This window comes from Lutjanus erythropterus, chromosome 21 (assembly GCF_056507025.1).
Source record: "Lutjanus erythropterus isolate fLutEry1 chromosome 21, fLutEry1.hap2, whole genome shotgun sequence".
NCBI lineage: Eukaryota > Metazoa > Chordata > Actinopteri > Lutjaniformes > Lutjanidae > Lutjanus > Lutjanus erythropterus.
In genome coordinates, this window is record NC_139337.1 from 17,822,570 (window position 1) to 17,846,818 (window position 24,249).

At 37.3% G+C, this 24,249-nt stretch overlaps 2 protein-coding genes across 4 annotated transcripts in view; one reads left to right on the forward strand and one right to left on the reverse strand.

Moving 5' to 3' along the window:
- slco5a1 (solute carrier organic anion transporter family member 5A1) overlaps positions 1 to 15,451 on the forward strand; it is a 74,868-nt gene extending 59,417 nt beyond the window's left edge. Inside the window, exons 7-10 of the mRNA XM_084747692.1 lie at positions 9,116 to 9,275; positions 10,080 to 10,321; positions 10,533 to 10,597; positions 13,267 to 15,451. Coding sequence (XP_084603818.1) covers positions 9,116 to 9,275; positions 10,080 to 10,321; positions 10,533 to 10,597; positions 13,267 to 13,724 — 925 coding nt within the window. The 3' untranslated portion in view covers positions 13,725 to 15,451. The remainder of the gene's footprint in view (positions 1 to 9,115; positions 9,276 to 10,079; positions 10,322 to 10,532; positions 10,598 to 13,266) is intronic.
- A 2,490-nt stretch (positions 15,452 to 17,941) lies between these two features.
- Positions 17,942 to 24,249, reverse strand: part of sulf1 (sulfatase 1) — a 48,065-nt gene continuing 41,757 nt past the window's right edge. For all 3 annotated transcript variants that reach the window (XM_084747691.1, XM_084747690.1, XM_084747689.1), the window contains one exon: positions 17,942 to 20,864. In XM_084747691.1, the coding sequence (XP_084603817.1) occupies positions 19,990 to 20,864 (875 nt within the window). In that variant the 3' untranslated portion in view covers positions 17,942 to 19,989. The remainder of the gene's footprint in view (positions 20,865 to 24,249) is intronic.

A 24,249-nucleotide genomic window follows, 5' to 3' on the forward strand; every position in this document is an offset into this window, starting at 1 on the left:
TACATGCATACATACATACATATGAGCATACATACATACATACATACATACATGCATACATGCATACATACATACTCATACATACATACATACATACATGCATACATGCATACATACATACATATGAGCATAAATACATACATACATACATATGAGCATACATACATACATACATACATACATATGACCATACATACATACATACATACATACATACATACATACATACTTATGACAATACATGCATACATACATACATATATATGACCATACATACATACATACATACATACATACATACATACATACATACATACATATATATATATATAAATTCTTTTTATAATTCTTTTAAATTTAAAATTAATTGTGACTTCTTGATGTTATTGAATATTTTTGCATATGTTTATGAAATAAACAATGTTCAAATTGGAAAAGGAACGTTCTATTTCACTTATGCACCATTATGGTACAATGTTGCCTACAGGCAATGAACCCCAAAAACTTCCAAAAATAAAAATAAAAATAAAATTTCTTCAGATTGTTTATTTAGTCTTTATTTCATAAACATATGCAAAAAAATTTCAATAACATCAAGAAGTCACAATTCATTTTAAATTTTAAATTTAAAAGAATTATAAAAAGAATTTATATATATATGTATGTATGTATGGTCATATATATGTATGTATGTATGTATGTATGGTCATATGTATGTATGTATGTATGCATGTATGGTCATATGTATGTATGTATGTATGTATGTATGTATGTATGTATGGTCATATGTATATATGGTCATATGTATGTATGTATGTATGTATGGTCATATGTATGTATGTTTGTATGCATGGTCATATGTTTGGCCATATGTCTGAATGTATGCTCATATGTATGTATGTACGTATGTATGTATGCTCATATGTATGTATGCTCATATGTATGTATGTATGTATTTATGCTCATATGTATGTATGTATGTATGTATGCTCATATGTATGTATGTATGTATGCATGTATGGTCATATGTATGTATGTATGTATGTATGCTCATATGTATGTATGTATGTATGTATGTGTATGTATGTACGGTCATAAGTATGTAAGTATGTATGTATCTATGTATGGTCATATCCCTCTATGGTACACATTATGATGCCAGTGAGGGAAATTTGTTTTTATGTCTCAAAATAGACTAAATAAACATAATCTGAAGAAATTTTATTTTTATTTTTGGAAGTTTTTGGGGTTCGTTGCCTGTAGGCAACATTGTACTATAATGGTGCATAAGTGAAAAAGAACGTTCCTTTTCCAATTTGAACATTGTTTATTTCATAAACATATGCAAAAATATTCAATAACATCAAGAAGTCACAATTCATTTTAAATTTTAAATTAAAAAGAATTATAAAAAGAATTTATATATATATGTATATATGTATGTATGTATGTATGGTCATATATATGTATGTATGTATGTATGTATGTATGTATGTATGTATGGTCATATGTATGTATGTATGTATGTATGGTAATATGTATGTATGTATGCTCATATGTATGTATGCATGGTCATATGTATGTATGTATGCTCATATGTATGTATGCATGGTCATATGTATGTATGTATTCTCATATGTATGTATGTATGTATGTATGTATGGTCATATGTATGTATGTATATATGCTCATATGTATGTATGCTCATATGTATGTATGTATGTATGTATGGTCACATGTATGTATGCATGGTCATATGTATGTATGTATGTATGTATGTATGTATGTATGCATGTATGCTCATATGTATGTGTGTGTGTATGTATGTATGGTCATATGAATGTATGCATGGTCATATGTATGTATGGTCATATGTATGTATGTATGGTCATATGTATGCATGTATGGTCATAAGTATGTATGTATGTATGTATGTATGGTCATATGTATGTATGTATGTATGTATATATGGTCATATGTATGTATGTTTGTATACATGGTCATATGTTTGGCCATATGTATGAATGTATGCTCATATGTATGTATACTCATATGTATGTAATTATGTATGTATGTATGCTCATATGTATGTATGCTCATATGTATGTATGTATGTATGCTCATATGTATGTATGTATGTATTTATTTATGCTCATATGTATGTATGTATGTATGCTCATATGTATGTATGTGTATGTATCTATGTACGGTCATAAGTATGTATGTATGTATGTATGTATGAATGTATGTATGTATGTATGTATGGTCATATCCCTCTATGGTACACATTATGATGCTAGTGGGGGAAATGTGTTTTTATGTCTCAAAATAGACTAAATAAACATAATCTGAAGAAATTTTATTTTTATTTTTATTTTTGGAAGTTTTTGGGGTTCGTTGCCTTTAGGCAACATTGTACCATAATGGTGCATAAGTGAAAAAGAACGTTCCTTTTCCAATTTGAACATTGTTTATTTCATAAACATATGCAAAAATATTCAATAACATCAAGAAGTCACAATTAATTTTAAATTTTAAATGAAAAAGAATTATAAAAAGAATTTATATATATATATGTATATATGTATGTATGTATGTATGGTCATATATATGTATATATGTATGTATGTATGTATGGTCATATGTATGTATGTATGTATGTATGGTCATATGTATGTATGTATGGTTATATGTATGTACGCATGGTCATATGTATGTATGTATTCTCATATGTATGTATGTATGTATGCTTATATGTATGTATGTATGTATGCTCATATGTATGTATGTATGTATGTATGTATGGTCACATGTATGTATGTATGCATGGACATATGTATGTATGTATGTATGTATTCATGTATGCTCATATGTATGTATGTATGTATGTATGCATGGTCATATGTATGACCATATGTATGTATGTATGTGTGTATGTATGTATGTATGGTCATATGAATGTATGCATGGTCATATGTATGTATGTATGTATGTATGTATGTATGTATGTATGTATGGTTGTATGTATGTATGGTCATATGTATGCATGTATGGTCATAAGTATGTATGTATGTATGTATGTATGAATGGTCATATGTATGTATGTATGCATGGTCATATGTATGTATGTATGTATGTATGGTCATATGTATGTATGTTTGTATGCATGGTCATATGTATGTATGCTCATATGTATGTATGTATGTATTTATGCTGATATGTATGTATGTATGTATGCTCATATGTATGTATGTATGTATGCTCATATGTATGTATGTATGTATGTATGTATGTATGCTCATATGTATGTATGTATGGTCATAAGTATGTATGTATGTATCTACGTATGTATGTATGTATGTATGCATGTATGGTCATATGTATGTATGCATGTCTGATCATAAGTATGTATGGTCATATCCCTCTATGGTACACATTATGATGCTAGTGAGGGAAATGTGTTTTTATGTCTCAAAATAGACTAAATAAACATAATCTGAAGAAATTTTATTTTCATTTTTATTTTTGGAGGTTTTTGGGGTTCGTTGCCTGTAGGCAACATTGTACCATAATGGTGCGTAAGTGAAAAAGAACGTTCCTTTTCCAATTTGAACATTGTTTATTTCATAAACATATGCAAAAATATTCAATAACATCAAGAAGTCACAATTCATTTTAAATTTTAAATTAAAAAGAATTATAAACAGAATTTATATATATATGTATGTATGTATGTATGGTCATATATATGTATGTATGTATGTATGTATGTATGTATGTATGGTCATATATATGTATGTATGTATGTATGTATGGTCATAGGTATGTATGTATGGTCATATGTATGTATGTATGCTCATATGTATGTATGCATAGTCATATGTATGTATGTATGCTCATAAGTATGTATGCATGGTCATATGTATGTATGTATTCTCATATGTATGTATGTATGTATGGTCATATGTATGTATGTATATATGCTCATATGTATGTATGCTCATATGTATGTATGTATGTATGGTCACATGTATGTATGTATGAATGGTCATATGTATGTATGTATGTATGTATGCATGTATGCTCATATGTATGTATGTATGTAGGTATGTATGCATGGTCATATGTATGACCATATGTATGTATGTATGTGTGTATGTATGTATGATCATATGTATGTATGGTCATATGTATGTATGTATGTATGTATGTATGTATGTATGTATGTATGGTCATAAGTATCTATGTATGTATGTATGTATGTATGTATGTATGCTCATATGTATGTATGTATGGTCATAAGTATGTATGTATGTATCTACGTATGTATGTATGTATGTATGTATGCATGTATGGTCATATGTATGTATGTATGTATGTATGTACGTATGTATGTATGTATGCATGTATGGTCATATGTATGTATGTATGTATGTATGCTCATATGTATGTATGTGTATGTATGTATGTACGGACATATGTATGTATGTATGTATGTATGTATGTATGTATGGTCATATCCCTCTATGGTACACATTATGATGCTAGTGAGGGAAATGTGTTTTTATGTCTCAAAATAGACTAAATAAACAGAATCTGAAGAAATTTTATTTTTATTTTTATTTTTATTTTTATTTTTATTTTTGGAAGTTTTTGGGGTTCGTTGCCTGTAGGCAATATTGTACCATAATGGTGCGTAAGTGAAAAAGAACGTTCCTTTTCCAATTTGAACATTGTTTATTTCATAAACATATGCAAAAATATTCAATAACATCAAGAAGTCACAATTCATTTTAAATTTTAAATTAAAAAGAATTATAAAAATAATTTATATATATATGTATGTATGTATGTATGTATGGTCATATATATGTATATGTATGTATGTATGTATGTATGTATGGTCATAGGTATGTATGTATGGTCATATGTATGTATGTATGCTCATATGTATGTATGCATAGTCATATGTATGTATGTATGCTCATATGTATGTATGCATGGTCATATGTATGTATGTATTCTCATATGTATGTATGTATGTATGGTCATATGTATGTATGTATATATGCTCATATGTATGTATGCTCATATGTATGTATGTATGTATGGTCACATGTATGTATGTATGCATGGTCATATGTATGTATGTATGTATGCATGTATGGTCATATGTATGTATGTATGTATGTATGCATGTATGCTCATATGTATGTATGTATGTATGTATGTATGACCATATGTATGTATGTATGTGTGTATGTATGTATGGTCATATGAATGTATGTATGGTCATATGTATGTATGGTCATATGTATGTATGTATGTATGTATGTATGTATGTATGGTCATATGTATGCATGTATGGTCATAAGTATCTATGTATGTATGTATGTATGTATGTATGTATGTATGTATGTATGTATGTATGCTCATATGTATGTATGTATGTACGTATGTATGTATGTATGTATGCATGTATGGTCATATGTATGTATGCATGTATGATCATAAGTATGTATGTATGTATGTACGTACGTATGTATGTATGTATGCATGTATGGTCATATGTATGTATGTATGTATGTATGCTCATATGTATGTATGTGTATGTATGTATGTATGTATGTATGTATGTATGTATGTATGGTCATATGTATGTATGTTTGTATGCATGGTCATATGTTTGGCCATATGTATGAATGTATGATCATATGTATGTATGCTCATATGTTTGTACGTATGTAGGTATGTATGCTCATATGTATGTATGCTCATATGTATGTATGTATGTATGTATTTATGCTCATATGTATGTATGTATGTATGCTCATATGTATGTATGTATGTATGCTCATATGTATGTATGTATGTATGTATGTGTATGTATGTATGTACGGTCATATGTATGTATGTATGTATGTATGGTCATATCCCTCTATGGTACACATTATGATGCCAGTGAGGCAAATGTGTTTTTATGTCTCAAAATAGACTAAATAAACATAATCTGACGAAATGTTATTTTTATTTTTATTTTTGGAAGTCTTTGGGGTTCGTTCCCTGTAGGCAACATTGTACCCTAATGGTGCATAAGTGAAAAAGAACGTTCCTTTTCCAATTTGAACATTGTTCATTTCATAAACATTTGCAAAAATATTCAATAACATCAAGAAGTCACAATTCATTTAAAATTTTAAATTAAAAAGAATTTTAAAAAGAATTTAAAAAGTCTCTTGGCTAAATGTTGCCTGTAGGCAACATTGTACCATTTAGGAACAACCCATTGAAATAAATGTGTAAAGTATAAAACTTTAAACTACTTAAATCAACAAAGATAACCTTTACCATAACCATTTGAAAAACAAAAACAACAAATTCCAGTGCATGTTTTGTGTCAGTCCCCTGTGTCTTTCCTGACATGTGTTGCCATCACTTGTGGTGTTGCTGCTCAGTGCTTATGGAACTCCATGAAGCAGTTTTTTTCAGGAGTGAAGCACAGGCAGGTGACACATTTTGTGCACTGTGGTTTCACTCTACCCTTACATCCAGGGTATCTGCCTCTGCCCTTTTTCTCCACCCAAATAGGCCAGTGGTCAGTGTTGTGTTTGCTATAGTGATTCCATAATGGTTCACTGTTGCAGGCAACATTGCAACTTTCCATGATGGCACGTTGTTGCCTCAGGGCAACAGCTGCATTTTAACACGTATCCACTATTAAATTAGTAAATAAGTTGCATGAAACTATCAAAACTTAAAGTTTACTCACCTATTAGTGTGAAGACATTTTTTTCCAGGTGGAAAAGGGACAAAAAATAACTTTTTGAGAGTCTTTTTTTGCAGCAAGATAGCAGAGCTGTCTCCTTAGAAAAAGCCCGCCAAGAAGGGTTTCAAAATCGCTTCCTGGAGGTCATGTGTTAAGCCATTAAGCCGTTCCATGGGCTCTAACGCTCCACATACCATCACAGATGCTGGGTTAAAAAACTAAGAACTTAAATATAGGCACTTCAATGAGGCAGGTAAACAGTGATAGTGCAAACCGTGCATCAGTGGGTATTGCACAACACATGATCAAAATACAAACTTTCAGAAAGAGACATCCTGTCAGTGTTGGATTTATGTGTGTGTTTGTGTGTGTCAGCGTCACTCCCAGGCTGCTGTGTTGTTAGGGCTTGTCCGCGGCTGTTCCGCAGGGCTCAAAGCGAAGCGTCCCAGAGAAAACCAAGGACTCGCTTCACTGCTTTGGGTTTAGATGACGCCAAAGTCCTGTTTGGCTTAGAGCGACCGTTCCCACACTGCCTGTCGAGTCGCTGGAGGTGTCACTTCCTCAGCCCCCTCCCTCGTTTCCATCCCTCTATCATCACACGCCACACAAGCCGGTAGAGGGCGAGATTAAAGCTAATTAAAAGGATTGTGTGCAGCAGATTAATAATGAGACAGTGACTACAGTAAACATTGTTAGAAGATTGGCAGCCTCTTTCAGCTTAATATGACACAGGTTAATTGCATCACAGCACTGAACAGCAATTAGTTTTACTTTGTAAATAATATACAACATATATGGCTCTTTTTTCCTGCTGAAATCAAACTTTATGTAGTGATTCCATGCAGAAAAGGAGACTGGGGCTGAGAAGTTTTATCCTCTTTACAGCAGGGAGCATCTGCTTTAATGGGAAATGTGGTCTAAAAATGCAGCATATAGCACCATAAATTTGTTTTTCAATTTTTCTGGAGTTAAATGCTGTGCTGCTATCCCAGCAGGCCCATACTCGTGAAAGAGGTTGCACTGAGACTAACCCAGATAAATTAATGTGTAGAAAATGAATAAATGCTACTACAGATAGTTGAATGGCCAAGTCCCCTGCCTCTGGCCCTTGCTGACATTGCTGTACTGAGAAATGCATCCCTAAAGTGTCGATTAAAAAAGAAAAACAACCTTGTTAATGCCTTTTAACATCACCCAATATGTTTTGAAAGCCAAGGAGAAGCAAGAGTTAGAAAGAAGCATGTAGCCCGGCACTGAGATGAAAACCTAAATGAGATATGGGGGCTGTACAGTATAGTCTTAAAAACCTCTTCAGCTCTGTGGAGACGTGTGCCGCCATTAATCTCTTTCAGAGAGTGGACTCAGTTTTAAAGCTGGAGTGAAGAGGTTTCATATGAAACAAGAACGTCTAAGCAGTCTGTTGGTACCAACCATGCCATGTTGCTAGTATGGCCATTTTCAAAGGGGTTTCTTGATGCCTCACCTCAAGATATTTGAATTCAAATGGATTTTGTGGATGCTGAAAAGTCCCCTTGACAAACATGCATTCAGTTACTTGCATGCAGTATAAATTCATTTTAATAATCAAGTGTGCTGGGGTCTCTGAACAGTATTGGAACATTATAATTTGGGAATGAATGAGACTGAGACTCTTGTGGACTACATGAGGCCAATTGCATTCATATTTGATGGTCTCTGTAGTAGTCATTTAGTTGTAGTGAGACTATTTTGTGAAACTTGACCTCACTGTATAAAATAACCTGTAGGATAATCACAGCAGTTAGATGACGTGTCTTTCCGAGGTATATTGGTAATATGGAGTGCCAGCCATCCATTCTCTTACCATAATCTCCAAATGTCAAAATTTTCTGGTATCAAATCACAGCATAAATTGGTGTTCCTCAAGGTCTTGGTGTCTTCATTTGTCATTTTGGCAGGATTTCTGACCGTATTTAGCAGTTCCAGAGTGGCCAAAATTGGTTAAATTGTGCAACAAACCTGTGATAAAAAAAAAATGTCACGTCAGATATGTTAATCATAATGTTCTTAGCCCTTTTACATTCTAAAGAAATGTCAATAGTAGCTAAAGAAAACAATGTTTATTACAGATTTATGACTAGAAGAAATTGACAGAGCTGTTATCTCTCCCACTAACAACCCCCATCCCAACCTTAAATATCACAACAATAACTATATGGTAGGAAGGGGTGGAGAGGAAAACAAAAGAATACATATTAATAGCACCAAGAATCCAGGCTCCAAAGCTCAGTTTTGTGGTCATGTGGTCTTGTTAGTAAATAGACATGCTGGGTCCCTCTCGTTCTTAAGAAACGTTTCCTGTGTTTGCAGTCCGACCCTGACGATGACCCACAGGAACCTGACGGGCAGTTGCAACGTGAACTGTGGCTGCAGGATCCACGAGTATGCTCCGGTCTGCGGCTCCGACGGCATTACCTACTTCAACCCTTGCCTGGCTGGATGCAGCACCGTGGGCAATGACAGCACCGGGGTGAGCACACACACACACACACACACACACACGCACAAACACACACATGCACTTGCTGCACTCATAGCTTCATTGTTTCCCTGTGTCAGAAATAATTGCTGTGTAGCCATTTATACATCAAGTCAAATAAAAAAGGATTGATGAGAACTTTGCTCAAGGACACATTCATCATAATGAATACACAAAGAGCTGCTCGCTGTACATTCTCCTCCCGTACTGTAGCTCTGAAAGTACAGGATGCATCGGGCTCCACAACAATGTCAGATAGGAAATTAAAACAACACGAGGAAAGAAACGTCCAGATTCTTTGTGCAGATTGCTGATCACATTGCTGGTGCCACCCAGTCTGTCTGCATGTGTCTGAATTTACATTAGATTTTTCAATGTAGCCACAATATCAGGCTTTTAATGGAATTGGCTTCAGATTTGAGTTGATTAAAATAGAATGACCATTATAGCTCATCAGAGATTAAGGAAACATGCTAAATTGAAATAGCATGTTAGCATGTCTCCTTTGAAATTCCCATTGCAGTTTAAAATGGTTTTGTTTGCCAGTTTCACGTTAATTAAAGTTCATATTAATGCTGAATGTTTGCAGAATGAGTTAGTGTCTGTTTGAGTTGTAAGAAATTATTAATCTTTCAGACGGAGTAAATGTTTATAACAGTTAAACAACAACAGTTTGTTAATGGACTGTGGCAGGCAGTGAGGAAAGCAGTCAAACTCCAGAGTGCTGGGATCTTACGTATTTTTCCTTTAAAAAACGTGGACTGTATGATTAACTCCAGCTGTTTCTGACTCCAGATCAGGAACTACACTGACTGCGGCTGCGTGCAGAGCAGGCAGGTCATCACGCCGTCCTCTGGCGGCCAGGTCAACCAGCTCCAGCTGGTCATCGTTAAAACCTATCTGAACGAGAACGGCTACGCTGTGTCAGGAAAGTGCGACCGCACCTGCAACACCCTCATCCCTTTCCTCATCTTCCTCTTCATCGTCACTCTCATTACCGCCTGTGCCCAGCCCTCCGCCATCATCGTCACACTCAGGTAAGGGACACGAAGAGTTAAATTTATCCTCCTCCAGCACGCTCTGTCTCTGCAGGACTGAGCTGGTTGTTGGTCTCAGTTTGTGTCCACTCTCTTAAAGGGCGTTCTTATTTTCAGTCTGTTTGAACTGAATAATAGATGAAACAATCCTTTTTATTTGGATTCAGTGCAGGGAATCTCCATCGTTTTCATGCTGCTTCTCTTCTCTCAGGTCTGTTGATGAACAGGAGAGGCCTTTTGCTCTCGGCATGCAGTTTGTCTTACTCCGAACTCTTGGTAAGTTCCTGAATATTTGCACGATGATAAACAGATTAGAACCAAACACTGTATGTTTTGTGGCCTTGTGAATCAGGTTAAAGGGATAGTTTGGATCATTTGAAGTGGCATTGTATGAGGTACTTATCAATAGTCTGTGTATTACCGACAGTAGATGCCGGTCGGCGCGCCTCCAGTTTGGAGAAGCAGAGAGGAGTACTAGCATGGAAGCTGAGTAATAAACTGCTCTGAACAGGCAACAAAATGTATTTTAGACGATCAAAAAAGGTCAGTTTAAGTGTAAGGTATATTTAGAATATTTTCACTATTTTACCTTGCAGTCAGCTTGCTACTACAGCCTTTATCTGTTAGTTAATGTGTGTTATTGTGGGACTTTAGTGTTTTAAAAGGTTAGTTCAGAGTCATTGAAGCCAACCACCGTTTCCTGCAGGTGATACACCTCATACAACCCAACATCAAATAATCCATGCTATCACCTTTAAAACACTATAATCTCTTGCCCTCTGGTCATAAAGAGTGGATGTTAAAGGTTAAACATCTTAAGGATTTGGCACAAAACATGCAGCCACATGTCTCATCAAATTTTTGTTGTTGAGGTCTTTCCAGCTGCTCTAGACTGTAATCCATTTTTGTGACGCTCTGTTTTCTCCGGCTCTCTGTTTCGGCCTTGTGAACACCCCACAATTTTAAAGGGAGCAGCAATGCAGCACTGTAGTGGACCTCTGTGAACTCCTGGGTAGATAAGTGTAGAAAACCCCCCCAGGGTTAGTGAGCACTGCCCTAACATGCCTCTGATCTGCTTGGTATGGCGGTGTGAACATAAAGCTGTCACATCACTTAAACTCTTAAACCGTCTCAAGACGTGTGTGTGTATATGTGTGTTTGGAGGGGTCTGTATGTGTGTGATTTGACAGTTTAGTCTAAAAATCTTAGTTATCAGTTAATTATACGGTCTGATGCAATCCTCTAGGACAGCTGTGCAACAGTGTTTACATTCATAAAGTTCCTCATGTTGTGTCCAGAGAGCTGCTGATTCATCGTTTAATCTTTGAGGCTGTAGTTCATGATGGTTTTGTATTGGATTCATTATTTTGAAAGGTGTTTCTAATATTTTGTCCACTTTCATTGACAAACATGAGGGCATCTGAGTTGCTTCTGATCTGCATGAAATGGTCCCACCAAGTGGTAAAATGCTGGTACTACAACACGGTCACTCTATACTCTGGTGCTGTGTCCCAAATCCCAATGTCATGACACACTACAGTATGTAGTATTATGCAAGTTGTCACAATTTAGTGTTTTTGCAGCAACTATACATATAATTAGTGTGTTTTACTGTGTACTGGTACTAATAATATAAGTGGTAAAAACTTAAAAAAACACTGAAAAAGACTGACACTTCCTATCAGCAGCCATCCACTTGGATGGATGTTGGCTCAACAAACGAACACCAGAAGTTGAAACAAACAGGTCTGCATACATAAGAAGCTCCCATAACAAGGATTTATTATTCAAATAATTGCTCTGAGGAAGGGCCTGTGTCCTCAAAATGTCACTTACTTGCATAATAAATTCTTGTAACGAGAGCCTCTTGGTGCGCAGACCTGTTTGTTTCAACTCTTAGCAAAGTGTAAACTTTTCAAACACAAAGCTTTCAAAACTTTAAAGATAAGAAATTTAATAAGAACTTAAATCTTAATTGTTTCCTTGTAGGATTCAGTGTTTCTCTCTGACTGAATAAGCAACAAAGTTAAATTTCAGAAAGAAAAACTTTAATTTTTAACATTTACCAACTCAGCTAATGCGGTTTGATTAGATTTGATTGACACTGGCAGAATCAGCAGACGGGCCTTTGAATGCTGATTGATTGATCCATAGAAATGCATGATATCACCCTTTTCCAGCTGCCCACTTTAAATATTGAGAAATGCAGAAACAGAGAAACTCATGAAATAACCAAAACTGGTTGAAAATTGTGCCTATATATAGTATTAAAAAAAAGAGTTGATTGAGAAAATAGGTTTTCACTCTCACACTTCCTGCTTAAAACTGGCTGAGAATTGATATGTAGTTTGGCACTGGGACCCAGCACCTTGTTTAGTTATCTAGGAAGTTGTCAGTTACCACATTATAATATTTTTCGATGTCTTGTCAATTTCATATTTATGCTTCTTGACTTACAGTATTTGCCTTTCATGTTTCCTTTACATTTTTCTATTTTGCAGCAAAATCACAGAGGCAAATTCTTAGTATGTGTAAACCTACTTGACAATAAACCTGATTCAGATTCTGAGTAAAAAATGTTGATACTTTTGCAGTATCACATTATTAAAACAATACACTATCCATTAATTATAGTATTGAATGCAGTGAAGTTATAAAAGCATATTGAAGCACTTATATAAGACCTCAGTTCAGTCTTTATTGTCCTGCCTGAAATTTGGCAGACAGTGAAGACGGGGCTCAGTGATTTTTTTTTCTGTATCAGCAGTGTGTACAGGTGGTTAATCAAAAGAAGATCCTACTTTGGTGTTCACATTTTAAATAGTTCATTTCGTACTTTGCATGATATCAGAAGTGGTATTGCGTGTTATATTTTTCAGTGTTGTATCAAGTTTAGAAGTCCTGGTATTGTGATGACTCTAATTCTGATTTCTGTCCTCCATCAGCCTACATCCCCACGCCCATCTACTTCGGTGCTGTGATCGACACCACCTGCATGCTGTGGCAGCAGGACTGCGGCGTGCACGGCTCCTGCTGGGAGTACGACGTCACCTCCTTCCGCTTCGTCTACTTCGGCCTGGCCGCCAGCCTCAAGTTCGTCGGTTTCATCTTCATCTTCCTCACCTGGTACTCGATCAAGCACAAGGAGGAGCGGGACGAGCGCTGGCGCCAGCACCTGCCTCCGCTGGGCACCGTGAGCGAGCTCATCTGCCACGCCGGGGGCCAGAAGAGCCACGCACGCACGCGCTCCTGCCCCGTGTTCATCCCGCCTCGGCCCGACCCGCCCACCGCCCTGCTGCTCAACCGCGGCCACAGCAGCCTCAGCTGCCCCGGCAACGCCCTCAAAGCAATAACCCCGCCCATACTGTTGCCACATCACCACAGAGGCTCCGCCCATGTCTGAGAGCGGGGGTTCATCGTGACATGTGCCTTCCTGTTTGTGTCACAAGGCGGGCTGATGGGCAGAGACACGGCGCGCCCACCGTATTTAAAGGGCTGCTCATCGTTGTTTATAAAGATAGGAGGCTGACAGAGTGATATTCTGAGCATATCATCAGCTGCAGCCACACACAGCATCACGCAGACGCTCAGACCTCCACGTCAAGGCTCGCACGATGTAAAGACATCACATGGTGCTACTGTTAAAGGGCAGGGCATTAAAACCTCCGTACAGACCGATGAGTCATCATCAACACAGCATCTAAAGCACAAACCTGTACTATGCAAGATCCAGTGTACAGCTCCTCCCTCCTCAGTACTGTACAGCTCCTCTGTATCTACATCTGTACCTCTCTGCTCAGTTCACACACACCACCATGTTGTTGTCGGCTCATTCATAATCCCATCTCTCCTCACAGTCTGAGCTGTGAACATATCACCAGTCTGTTTTGTATTCGAGCCATTCCACCCTGTTCTCTTCTCGTCTGGTTAACACGTGTCCTTCGCATCTTCAGAAATGACAAAGTGGGATTTTTTTTAATCCTCACCTCTTTTTTTTCTCTCTCTCTTTGTAACAGTGCCTCTCAGGCTGTCTTGGCCAGTCCAGTATACAAAGCTAGCTACCAGGGTTAAATGCTAGCTACCGAAAAAGCCAGTCACTGTCCTCCCAGTTGAGCGACAATTCTGCTTCGTTGTCCTCAGCTTTTGTGTTTGGGAACAGTTGTTTCTCGCCTTGGCAAGGTAGTAACCATGTAGCTTAAAGCCGACAAGCACCAATGGTACAGTGTTTTAATGACTTCTGTGGAAAGTCAAAATATTTTTCATCACACATCACACTACTTAATTATTACCGTGCGTAATAATTAGCCAAACAGGAAAAAAGGAATAAGAAAGGTATCTCATCTCTGACCATGTGCTGAAGCTACTGCGTATCCAAAAGATGTGATTGTACTTAAAACTGGAAAATGCGATGGAGATTCAAGAAAATGTGGTAAAACATCGGTTTTCTTAAAGGAGCAATATGCAATAGCAAGTTGGAGCCACAGGCTGTGTTTCAAAAAGGTCGAATCCCTTTTTTAATATATAGTCTATGGTTGAAGTGAGTTATTTTCTAAAATATTATTAATTATTTCTTAAAACTATAACAGACACTAACTCATTCAGCAAACACTCAGCATTAATTTGAACTCTAATAAATGTGAAACAGGCACACAACAACAGTATTTCAACTTAGCATGACTCCTTAATCTCTGATGGTCATTTTCTGATAAATTCCAGTAAATGTATTACATATTTCTCCTTTAACAAATCTGACTCAAAAGTGAAATTATCTATCTAATCTATTGCAACAATCAACAGCAAATGAACGGATGCATCACTTTGGCTTTGCATTTTAATGGCTTCTCCATTCTAATGGTCATCAGATGTACATAGTAGTTATCTTGTAGTCTAGGCTTTTAAAAATAAAAAGTAGTGCGGCGAGCATGTTAAAAAAAAAACAAAAAAAAAAAACGGTGAAAACCTCCTTTTATCAGCAAGAGTAATCTGAGTGTTTGGTTGTTCCTGGGTGTTTGGGGCCCTCTAGTGGACAGAGAGATGATTGTGTGAAGGCCAGTGAATGTTTGTCAGACCTACTGTATTATGACATTCTTGGTGAAAAGGTTAATTATTAAACTTAATCACTGCACTGAATTTAACTCTCCAGTTTCCCAAAGATGACCTGCTGGCCGACGTTTATGCCTGCAGGTCATGTGACTAAGTCCGAATCAGATTCATGTGTCTGAACACACAGAGGCACGTTCAAACTGTTTGCATGAGCCTTAACTGTGTTAATGGAACTGTCTATATTTCTTTTACCTCGGGCTCATGTTGTTTTCTTATGGATTTACCTTCCTTTAATTAAGGACGGGTACTGTGTTGTTACCAGAACAATGGAAGAGGTGTTAATATGTCCTCTTTCTTGTTTAAAAAGGTATAAAAGCTTTGTTTGATAGTAGATATATTACACTGAGAAAAAGTTGCGAAAACTCATACATTCAAGGCAACTACTTTTACTAGATTTTTGAGTTGAGTTAAAGTTCTGCTGACCTCTAACCCTTTGTTGAGATATTTTTTTCTTCTTTAAACTTTTAGACCCCCTCAAACAAACAAACAAACAAACAAACAAACAAACTGTATTTCAACAGTGAACTGTGAATCTGGTCTGTGATTGTTTAGGTGCTTGAAAATTAAATGGCCGCAATTGGAAATATTAAATTATTAACCATTATTACATGACTTTGTTGTAATAATAAAACTATTACTTGGTTAAAAAAAAAAGTTTAAAACAGTTTGAGTTGGGCTCAAAAGTCTATTGAAGTAAGTTGACTTGAAATTTTGAATTTTTACAGTGTAGGTGGACACAAAAACCACAGTATTTTCTTTTCTGAGGTGGGGGGGATTTAAGATAAGTCTAATAAAGTTATTGTATTTTATATTTATCAGTACTACGACTTCTTTTTAGTTACGAAAAGTTTGGAAAATGAAATGGAGAACCTGCTGCAGTGAATACATTTTAAAAGTTAACATTTTCGGCCAAGATTCGTTGTATTCTGCCAGGTGAAAGATTATCAAGTGGAAATGGCAGTGACTAATTTTTAGTATTATCGTGACTTAGTACCTCAAATTACATATTCATAAGTGATCATTCTGTAAATACTGACAAAGCAAATGAAGCGTATTATCGAGCTCACACCTAGTTAGAAGCATATTTATAAACTAACCCATGACATTGTAGTTAAAAAGCAAAAAAAATTAAGATAAAAGCTACAAAAGAACAAAAATGGTGGATTTGTCTCGCGGTGCCTGAACAGTATTATTCAGATGGGAAGGGTTGAGTTCACTTAACGTCATGCGGGGAGGGCGTCGGGTTATTGAAATGTATTTTTTTCTGTTAAGAGAAAGACACAATTGACTTAATTTAAATGCTTAAGTTATGATACCCAGAATGCCCTTTTTCTCCATCTGTAATGATTCTCTACCCTTCCTCTAGTGCTCTGTATTCATCAGTCTCATGGAAACGAGATCCTTGCTGAGTCATCTGGCAATTAAAAGGACAGTTCACCCCAAAATAAGAAATACACACTTTTTTTTCCACTTCCCTGTTCAGTAATTTATCCATCTAGACTGCTTTGGTGAAAGTTTTGGAGAGATCAGCCATGTAGATGTCTGCTTTCTTTCAAACATAATGGAACTAGATGGCACTCGACTTGTGGCGCTCAAAGTGCCAAAAGTAGATTTGAAAACTTTCCCAAAATCACAACCCAGTCACAAAAGCGTGCGTCTACTCATGGATGATAGGTAGCGATCTAAAAACTTTGTGCCAAAAGTGACAGAAATACATCACCTGGAGTATCAATATGGTACTTCTATATGTCAGGATATACCACCTCTGAATACTTCCTCCACTTTAATGGAGGCAGACACTCACCAACCCCTATTCCTTTATTTTTTGTATATGTAATGACGCCGACCATTGATCAGCAGAAGCATAACATGATTGTTCACCTGACTATTAGGATTTGCACCTAATAGCTCAAAAGTGATGCAGCTGAAGTGGAGTCTGACCTGACTTCTGCAACTCACACCAAAACAATCTAGGTGGATAAATAGCACTACAGGTGAGAGGAAAAACATTTTGGGGTGAACTGTCTCTTTCAAATAATTATTACTAATGAAATTCTTTTGTGCTAATACCTGATAAACAAGACTGAGTGAAAATAAATGAGTCTTTACAGGAACGGGCGGAGAATCATCCAGTAATCCCACACAGATCTTAAGACACAGTAAATGCAGGGGCGTCTGCCGTACTGTGCTGCTACTGTTCAAACGCCTGGACGACTACTGACGCAGACGACTTCAGGTTGTCTGTAGATTTGCTTTAACACACGTTCCTTTCATCAGTATTTGAACTGAAAGTGAATTTCCTGGACAGAGCAGAAGCTGTATTCTGAAAGTCGAGCTCTTATTTGCTTTTGTTCCTCAGGAGCAGAAGTCTTATTGATGTTTGTGAACACTTGGTTTACAAATGCCTTGAATACTTGATATTTGTCATTAAAAAAACTGAAAAATCAATTTGGCTTGAGTGAGTTATTGTAAAGTATTGGCGGGTGGGACAAAGCTGAAGTCTGAAAAAAACATCAGGAGGGTTCAAAGGGTTTATTTCTTAACAGCTTCATGGCTTTCCTGCAACCAGACTTGTTCTAACACTTTGACACACACTGTCAAGAAAAAATAAAGGACAGCATCAGGTGTTTGCGGAATCAGTTTTCAAACATCTCGTCCGCTCTTTGGAAACAAGAACAGCAGAGATGACAACTGGCAGAAAAGTTAAACATCTTGCCCTCAATGGTCCTGAAATACTTGGCTTTAGGCCATGTCTGCAGAGTGTCTGTCCTAGACAAAGCTGTAACAGAGTGTGCATCATATAACCAGTTTTAAGGGACGATACAGTTACATTCGACATGAATTGGCCATGTGCAACACAATACTCTGGATTATCAAAGCACTACATCATACACCACAGGATTAATTGGTGACATTTCCAAATAAAAGTTACACAATGAACATTTTCACCCCGGTGACTGTGTAAGCACTTGCTTGTGATTATTACTTGTGTTTAACATAAAATGTGAACAGTGAAGCTCTGCAGAGTCTGAGCTGTCGTGCCACCAATCAGAAAACAGTGAGCTCAGTATCAGATGTGTGTGCTGCAGCTGGATAATTCAGACGTCAGTACATTAAAGGGATAGTGCAGATTACTTTAAGCAGGGTTGTGTTGGGTGCTTATCCATAGTCAGCGTCTTACTTACAGTAGATGAAGGTTGGCAGCCCCCAGTTTGGCACCAGCATGGAAACTAAGAAATGAACTGCTGTTGACAGGGTCAGTAACAAAACATACGTAAGCCACTTTAAAAAATAAAAAGGTCAGTTTGAGTGTACATTATATATAAAATATTTTCACTGCTTTACTTTGCTGTCAAACAGCATTTTCTGACAGGAAACTGCAGTTATATGAATCACCTATTTGTCTCTTCAAAGCAACCAAATTCCACAGGCAAAATAGAACATGGGAGTCTGTTTCAATGTTTGTTTTTGTTTCAGTGTTTTAAAATGATAGTCTGGATTCACCAAAGTTGCACAATAACACAAACAAACTAATTACAGCAGCAGTAGACGATAATAAAGTTACTTATTTTGCCTACAGAGTTCGGTTGCTTTGCAGAAAGCAATATTTGATTTATATAACAGCAGTTTCTCGTTAGAAACGGCTGTTTAATGGCAAAGTAAAGTGGTGAAAATATTCTAAATTCAGTGTACACTTAAACTGATATGGATTTTTTTTCAAGTGGACCTTTTTTAAGTGGCTTCAGTTCACTGCTTAGCTTTCATTCTGGTTCTCCTCTCTGCTTCTCCAAGTCAGGGGTGTGCTGAGTGGCATTTACTGCAGCTAATACAGTGACTATTGACATGTACATTATACAGCCCCGCTTCAAATAATCGGACGTCTCCCTGTAGCTGTTAAACCGTGTCATGATTGTCTAAACTGTCTGATAATATCAGTGACAAAAATTTACATTGATTCTGTAACCTTTTCAGAAGCGACAATGCACTCGTTGTCTTCGTTTAAAAAAGTAGTCAGGAGAAATAATAATGTCATAAAATCAGATTTGACAAATTTCAATATCCACGAACGGTGGAGGTGAAGGTCATAACATGGAAAAGTTCAAAAGTGCATTTGGGGTCAAATGTTGCCTTTATGTTTATAGTGAGCGGGTCCTGTTAATAGATTTTTTAAAGACTGGAGCGTACCTAAAGCTAATGCTAACTACTCATTCAGATGGTTTCACCACTCACACTTTGTTTTTCATAAAAACATATATTAAAAACATCAATGGTGTTATCCATAGGGAATTAAACATTTTTAATCCCAACACTCAAGTTTAGCTGCATTAAGGCTTTTTTCTTTTCTAAATATATATTTGAAAAAAAAAATAACACTGTTTACTAATAAATGTAGGCACCTGTAAAAAAATAAACAATAGCTTTAATACTCATTATACAACTCTGACTGACTGAGGTGGCATCACTCGCCTTAACTCTTGGCAAGCTCATCTCCCAATCAACTGTGTCTCTGTGTCTCTATGGTGACCAGCAGCTCATTGGCTAGCTGGTCAGCACGCGTGTCTGCCTCAGAGGGTCTGATTGGAGGTTTGAGGCAGAGAGCCACTGCCCTCGTAGTCCAGGGTGAGGGGTAGCGGCGACTGGGGCAGCACCTGTAGCATCACCGCCACACCCTGCGGGGTGCTAGTCTGTGAATTAGGGGGGCTCCCGGTGGTGCTAGCCTGCACCTCGGGCCTCAGTGTCCGCGGGGAGAATGGGAGGTAGCCCTGAGCCTGGAATATGTCCTCCTCGTCTTCAAGGTCCAGACCCAGGCTGGTCTCCTCGCTGCGGCTCCGCGGCTGCAGGCTGTTGTGAGTACGCAGCAGGGCATCGTGTCTCGTCTCCAGCTCCGTCAGTCCATTCCCGCTGAACGTCTCTCCTTCAATCTCCTCCAGCTGCGCCCATGTGGCGCTTTGAGAGATAACGGCGTCCCCTCTTGGGCCTGATGATGACGCCATCACCGGTCTATCTATAAGCCTCTCGGGAAGGTCGTTGACAACAGATTCCAGTTTCCGTTCCAGTGTGGACCTGGGTGTGGGTGGTGCTGTTGGCGTTTTGCTGGGGGCGGGGGTGGTGAGGCGAGCCTCTGTGACCAGGCCAACCAACTCCTCTCCGCTTCCCTCTTCAAGGCCCCCACCCCCGGCCCCGGAGCCAAGCTCTGGCAGGGTGGAGTCGTCGAGCTTGTGGGTTCGGTTGAATTTGTTTAAAACGTGTCGCAGTGCAAATATATTATCTACATCCTTCTGGAAGTTGGCCCAGTCGTCTGGGCTGGGGCTGTAGTCAGGCCTACATTCATACAGGCTTTCGTTTATGCTATACAGATCCTCCAGTCCCTGCCAGTTCACCTCCTCGTCCGTCAAGTTGGGCAGCTTAACCCTGTCGTCCGTCCCACATGGGCTGTGTGCTGCCAAAAACAAAGAGACAGAAGAGTGTGAGGATCTGGAGGAGAGAGGACAGGCAGAAAAACACCATGCAGTCATGCCCAGCCTCCGGATCGCACTAACGCAGCCAGCTCTGTGGGGTCTGAGGCCCCAAGCAACACATTCACACCAGCACACACACCAGAGATGTACCCGTCCACTTTTTTTCAATTCTGATCTGATTCCAATATTGGGTAATGATGATGATTATTACTACTAATACTAGTAGTAAGGATTCAATAAAACCAGAAACACACAGTACGACAACACCACAATAAAAATTCCACCAGATAATCATCATATTATCATATTAATATTCTCTATTCATATGAAGTTAGTTTTTCTTTTTAACTTTAAAATGCCTCTGCTTTCCTTCTTTAATCAAATAAAGTAGCCACCCATGAACATAAGTATGTGCATGAATGAATTATATGCACAACTGTAAAACAAAAACAATGTTGCAGTCCATTTGAAAAATAAAATAATTGACCATGTAATATCAAAATATATGCTGTCACTGTCTTGTACAATATCAAGACTTTTTTTTTCTTATTGTGATAGTCCATACATTGTTACATCCCCAAGTTGTAGTCATAGTGGTGCACAATTTCCCCATGATACATTGCTGAGAAGTTTTCTGTTTCAAAAAGCAAATGTTACTTTTTGTTAGTGTTTGTAATGTGCTTGTTAAACGTGTTACGCCGCAATCTAGAACATGTTTCCCTTGAACAACAAGCATTTGCAGAATAGGCATGAATAGCACTATTCAGCTCTCAAGTCATGCTACTTAGCGTAGTATTTATAAAAAGATAACACATGGTGTCATGGAATTTAGACTGAAGTGCAGATCGGAGATGTGAGTGCAATACCCAACAAATGCTTTGCGTCATTGTCAGGGCTCCGATAACAATATTAGATCAGATTGGTCACATCTCCATCACAGACAGACGAAAATTCACACAAACACACTTCAAAGCAGCATGAGATACACTAGATAAACACAGCACCCACACTAAGCTCAAGCCATGAGTAGTGCAAACACATGCTGCCTTAGAAATTCACATTAGAGAGACAGACTGAAAAGAAAAATATTTAATGATCCATCATAAAAGACTAAAAGATACTGAGCTGCACAAAAAAAAATGTAATGGCACAGTTAATGATAGGCCTGGACTGGGTTGAAATGCAAAATCAGGCAACCTGGAATAAAAGAACTGAACAGCAGAGAAAATAAAAACAAGAAGATGCTCAGGGTAAAGAAAAATAAGAATATAAGCTTTGCTGCTGAATGGTATATCCCCAGAAAAAAATAAAGGAATTCAAAATACTATCAGAAAAAGAGGCAAATAAAAAGAAATCGCAGCGAAAAGCAAAATCAGAGTTTGGCTCAGTTTGATGTCTGCAAGTAAACAACTGAGGAAAAAAGAAGCATCAGTGCCACTTTAGGTCGGCTTTCCCTGTCAGATCAGCTTTCTTGTAACTACTGCAGCTAGAGAATGGAGATGGTTTTGTATGTAGGCTTTAGAGACTCACAGGAAGGAGAGGCTTGGTCTCCTCTTTGACCACTTTCGATGCTGCTGTTGCCTGGTAAGCAGGTGCCAGAAACACAGGTCAAAAGGGCAGAGGTCAGTGGGAGGACAGAGAGGTCACAGCAACTCAAGTGTCCACTCTACCACAAAGCTAATAATGGCCATGAGCAAAATCTATGAGCGGTATCTGGATGTCAGGTTATGCTAATGTGATGATGGCTGTTTATTTGTAGATATGGCTGACATGGCATGGAGGGTGATATTAAAGAAACAGTCAGAGATTTTTAGAAATTTGCTTATTCAGTCTCCTAGAATGAGATGAGAAAATGGAGACTCACTCACTCATGTCTGTACAGTAAATATGAAGCTATAGTCAGGAGGTAGTTAGCATAGTTTAGCATAAAGACTGGAGGCAGTGGGAAACAGATCCACTATAAAACCACCAGTTGTCGTTGTTACTCTACACTTTTTGTAAAAAATTAAAATGAGATATGGTATGACTTATAATAACCTCAATTAATACATGGTAAATTGTAAAGAAGTGATAAATAAATAAATATTAATAAATAAATAAAATTTACTTTAACAGTCATTTCATTGTAAACAATGCAATTACTCATTCATTAACAATTAATTTACAATAAAATTATGATAATGCTTACTTAGTATTAGTCATGCTATAATTTATTATTTGCTCATTAGTTTGTGTAATATAAAATTAAAGTAATATTTTCTATCACAGCTAGCAGCTAATTTAGTGTTGCAAATATCTCAAACAATATCATACATAGCATTACTAATAAGTTAACAATATCATAATTTCACTGTTTAACTGTTAACAAAGTTGAATTAACTATCACTTTACTACTTATTAATGATGGTTATCATAAAGTGTTACTCAAGATATAACATGTTAATTAATTAGATTTCTAGCCAACTATTGGCTAAAGCTTCATATTTGGCACGAGTCATGAGAGAGGCACTGATCCTCTCAACTCACTGTCAGCAAGAGAGTGAATACGCTCATTTCCCAAAATGTCAAACTGTTCCTTTAAGCTTTCATGTGGAATGTGATGCATGAGGGGGATTATACAGTACCATGCATTGTCATTCACGTGCACTTGATGCTTAGGTGGGTCTCCAGTAGAAGCACATATTCAGCACCTCCCTACACGACTCCTCAGTTCTTATTTAGCCATGCTATTGTAAGAATAGCTCCAAAGGTTCAACTTTGAGTCTACGTCTTATTCAACAACTGCTGTAAATGTTGCACTCTCAAGCAAAAGGTGTGAAAATATGCAGCAGAGTTTGTCTGACCTGCTGATTATGTGTTTAAATAGCTGCAGACTGACGTTACACAGCAGATACAAGTGAAGACAGATGGTGTGCACAGAGGTGACAACAAATGAAGCTGCTTTAATGAGACAAAAAAAAAATCATCTGTTATGATTGGTTAGCGTGTCCCCTCCCAGCATGCAGCCACAGATTAAGCGCCAGCACTCCATGGATGGATGTATTAGTGGGAATGAGGCAAGTTCGGCCCATGCAGGTGTTAAAGAAAAAAGCCACTGAAGAGAAACAAAAATTGGTGGATACCTGTGTGGCTCATAGCTTCCTCCATCTTTACCTCCTGATCGGAAAAATAAAAGCAATCGATTGTTAATGTTTTGATTCAAGGAGATACGGGGGAGGGAGAAAAATAGATCATTCACATTGAAGATTTCTTCATGCACAGCTGCTACTCCCTATGGAGAAATGCGATTATTGAATGGTCAGAATGAGGAGGAAAGAAAAGTTTGAAAGGTCATGTGATTGGGCTGAAAGGAGAGATGATCAGAAT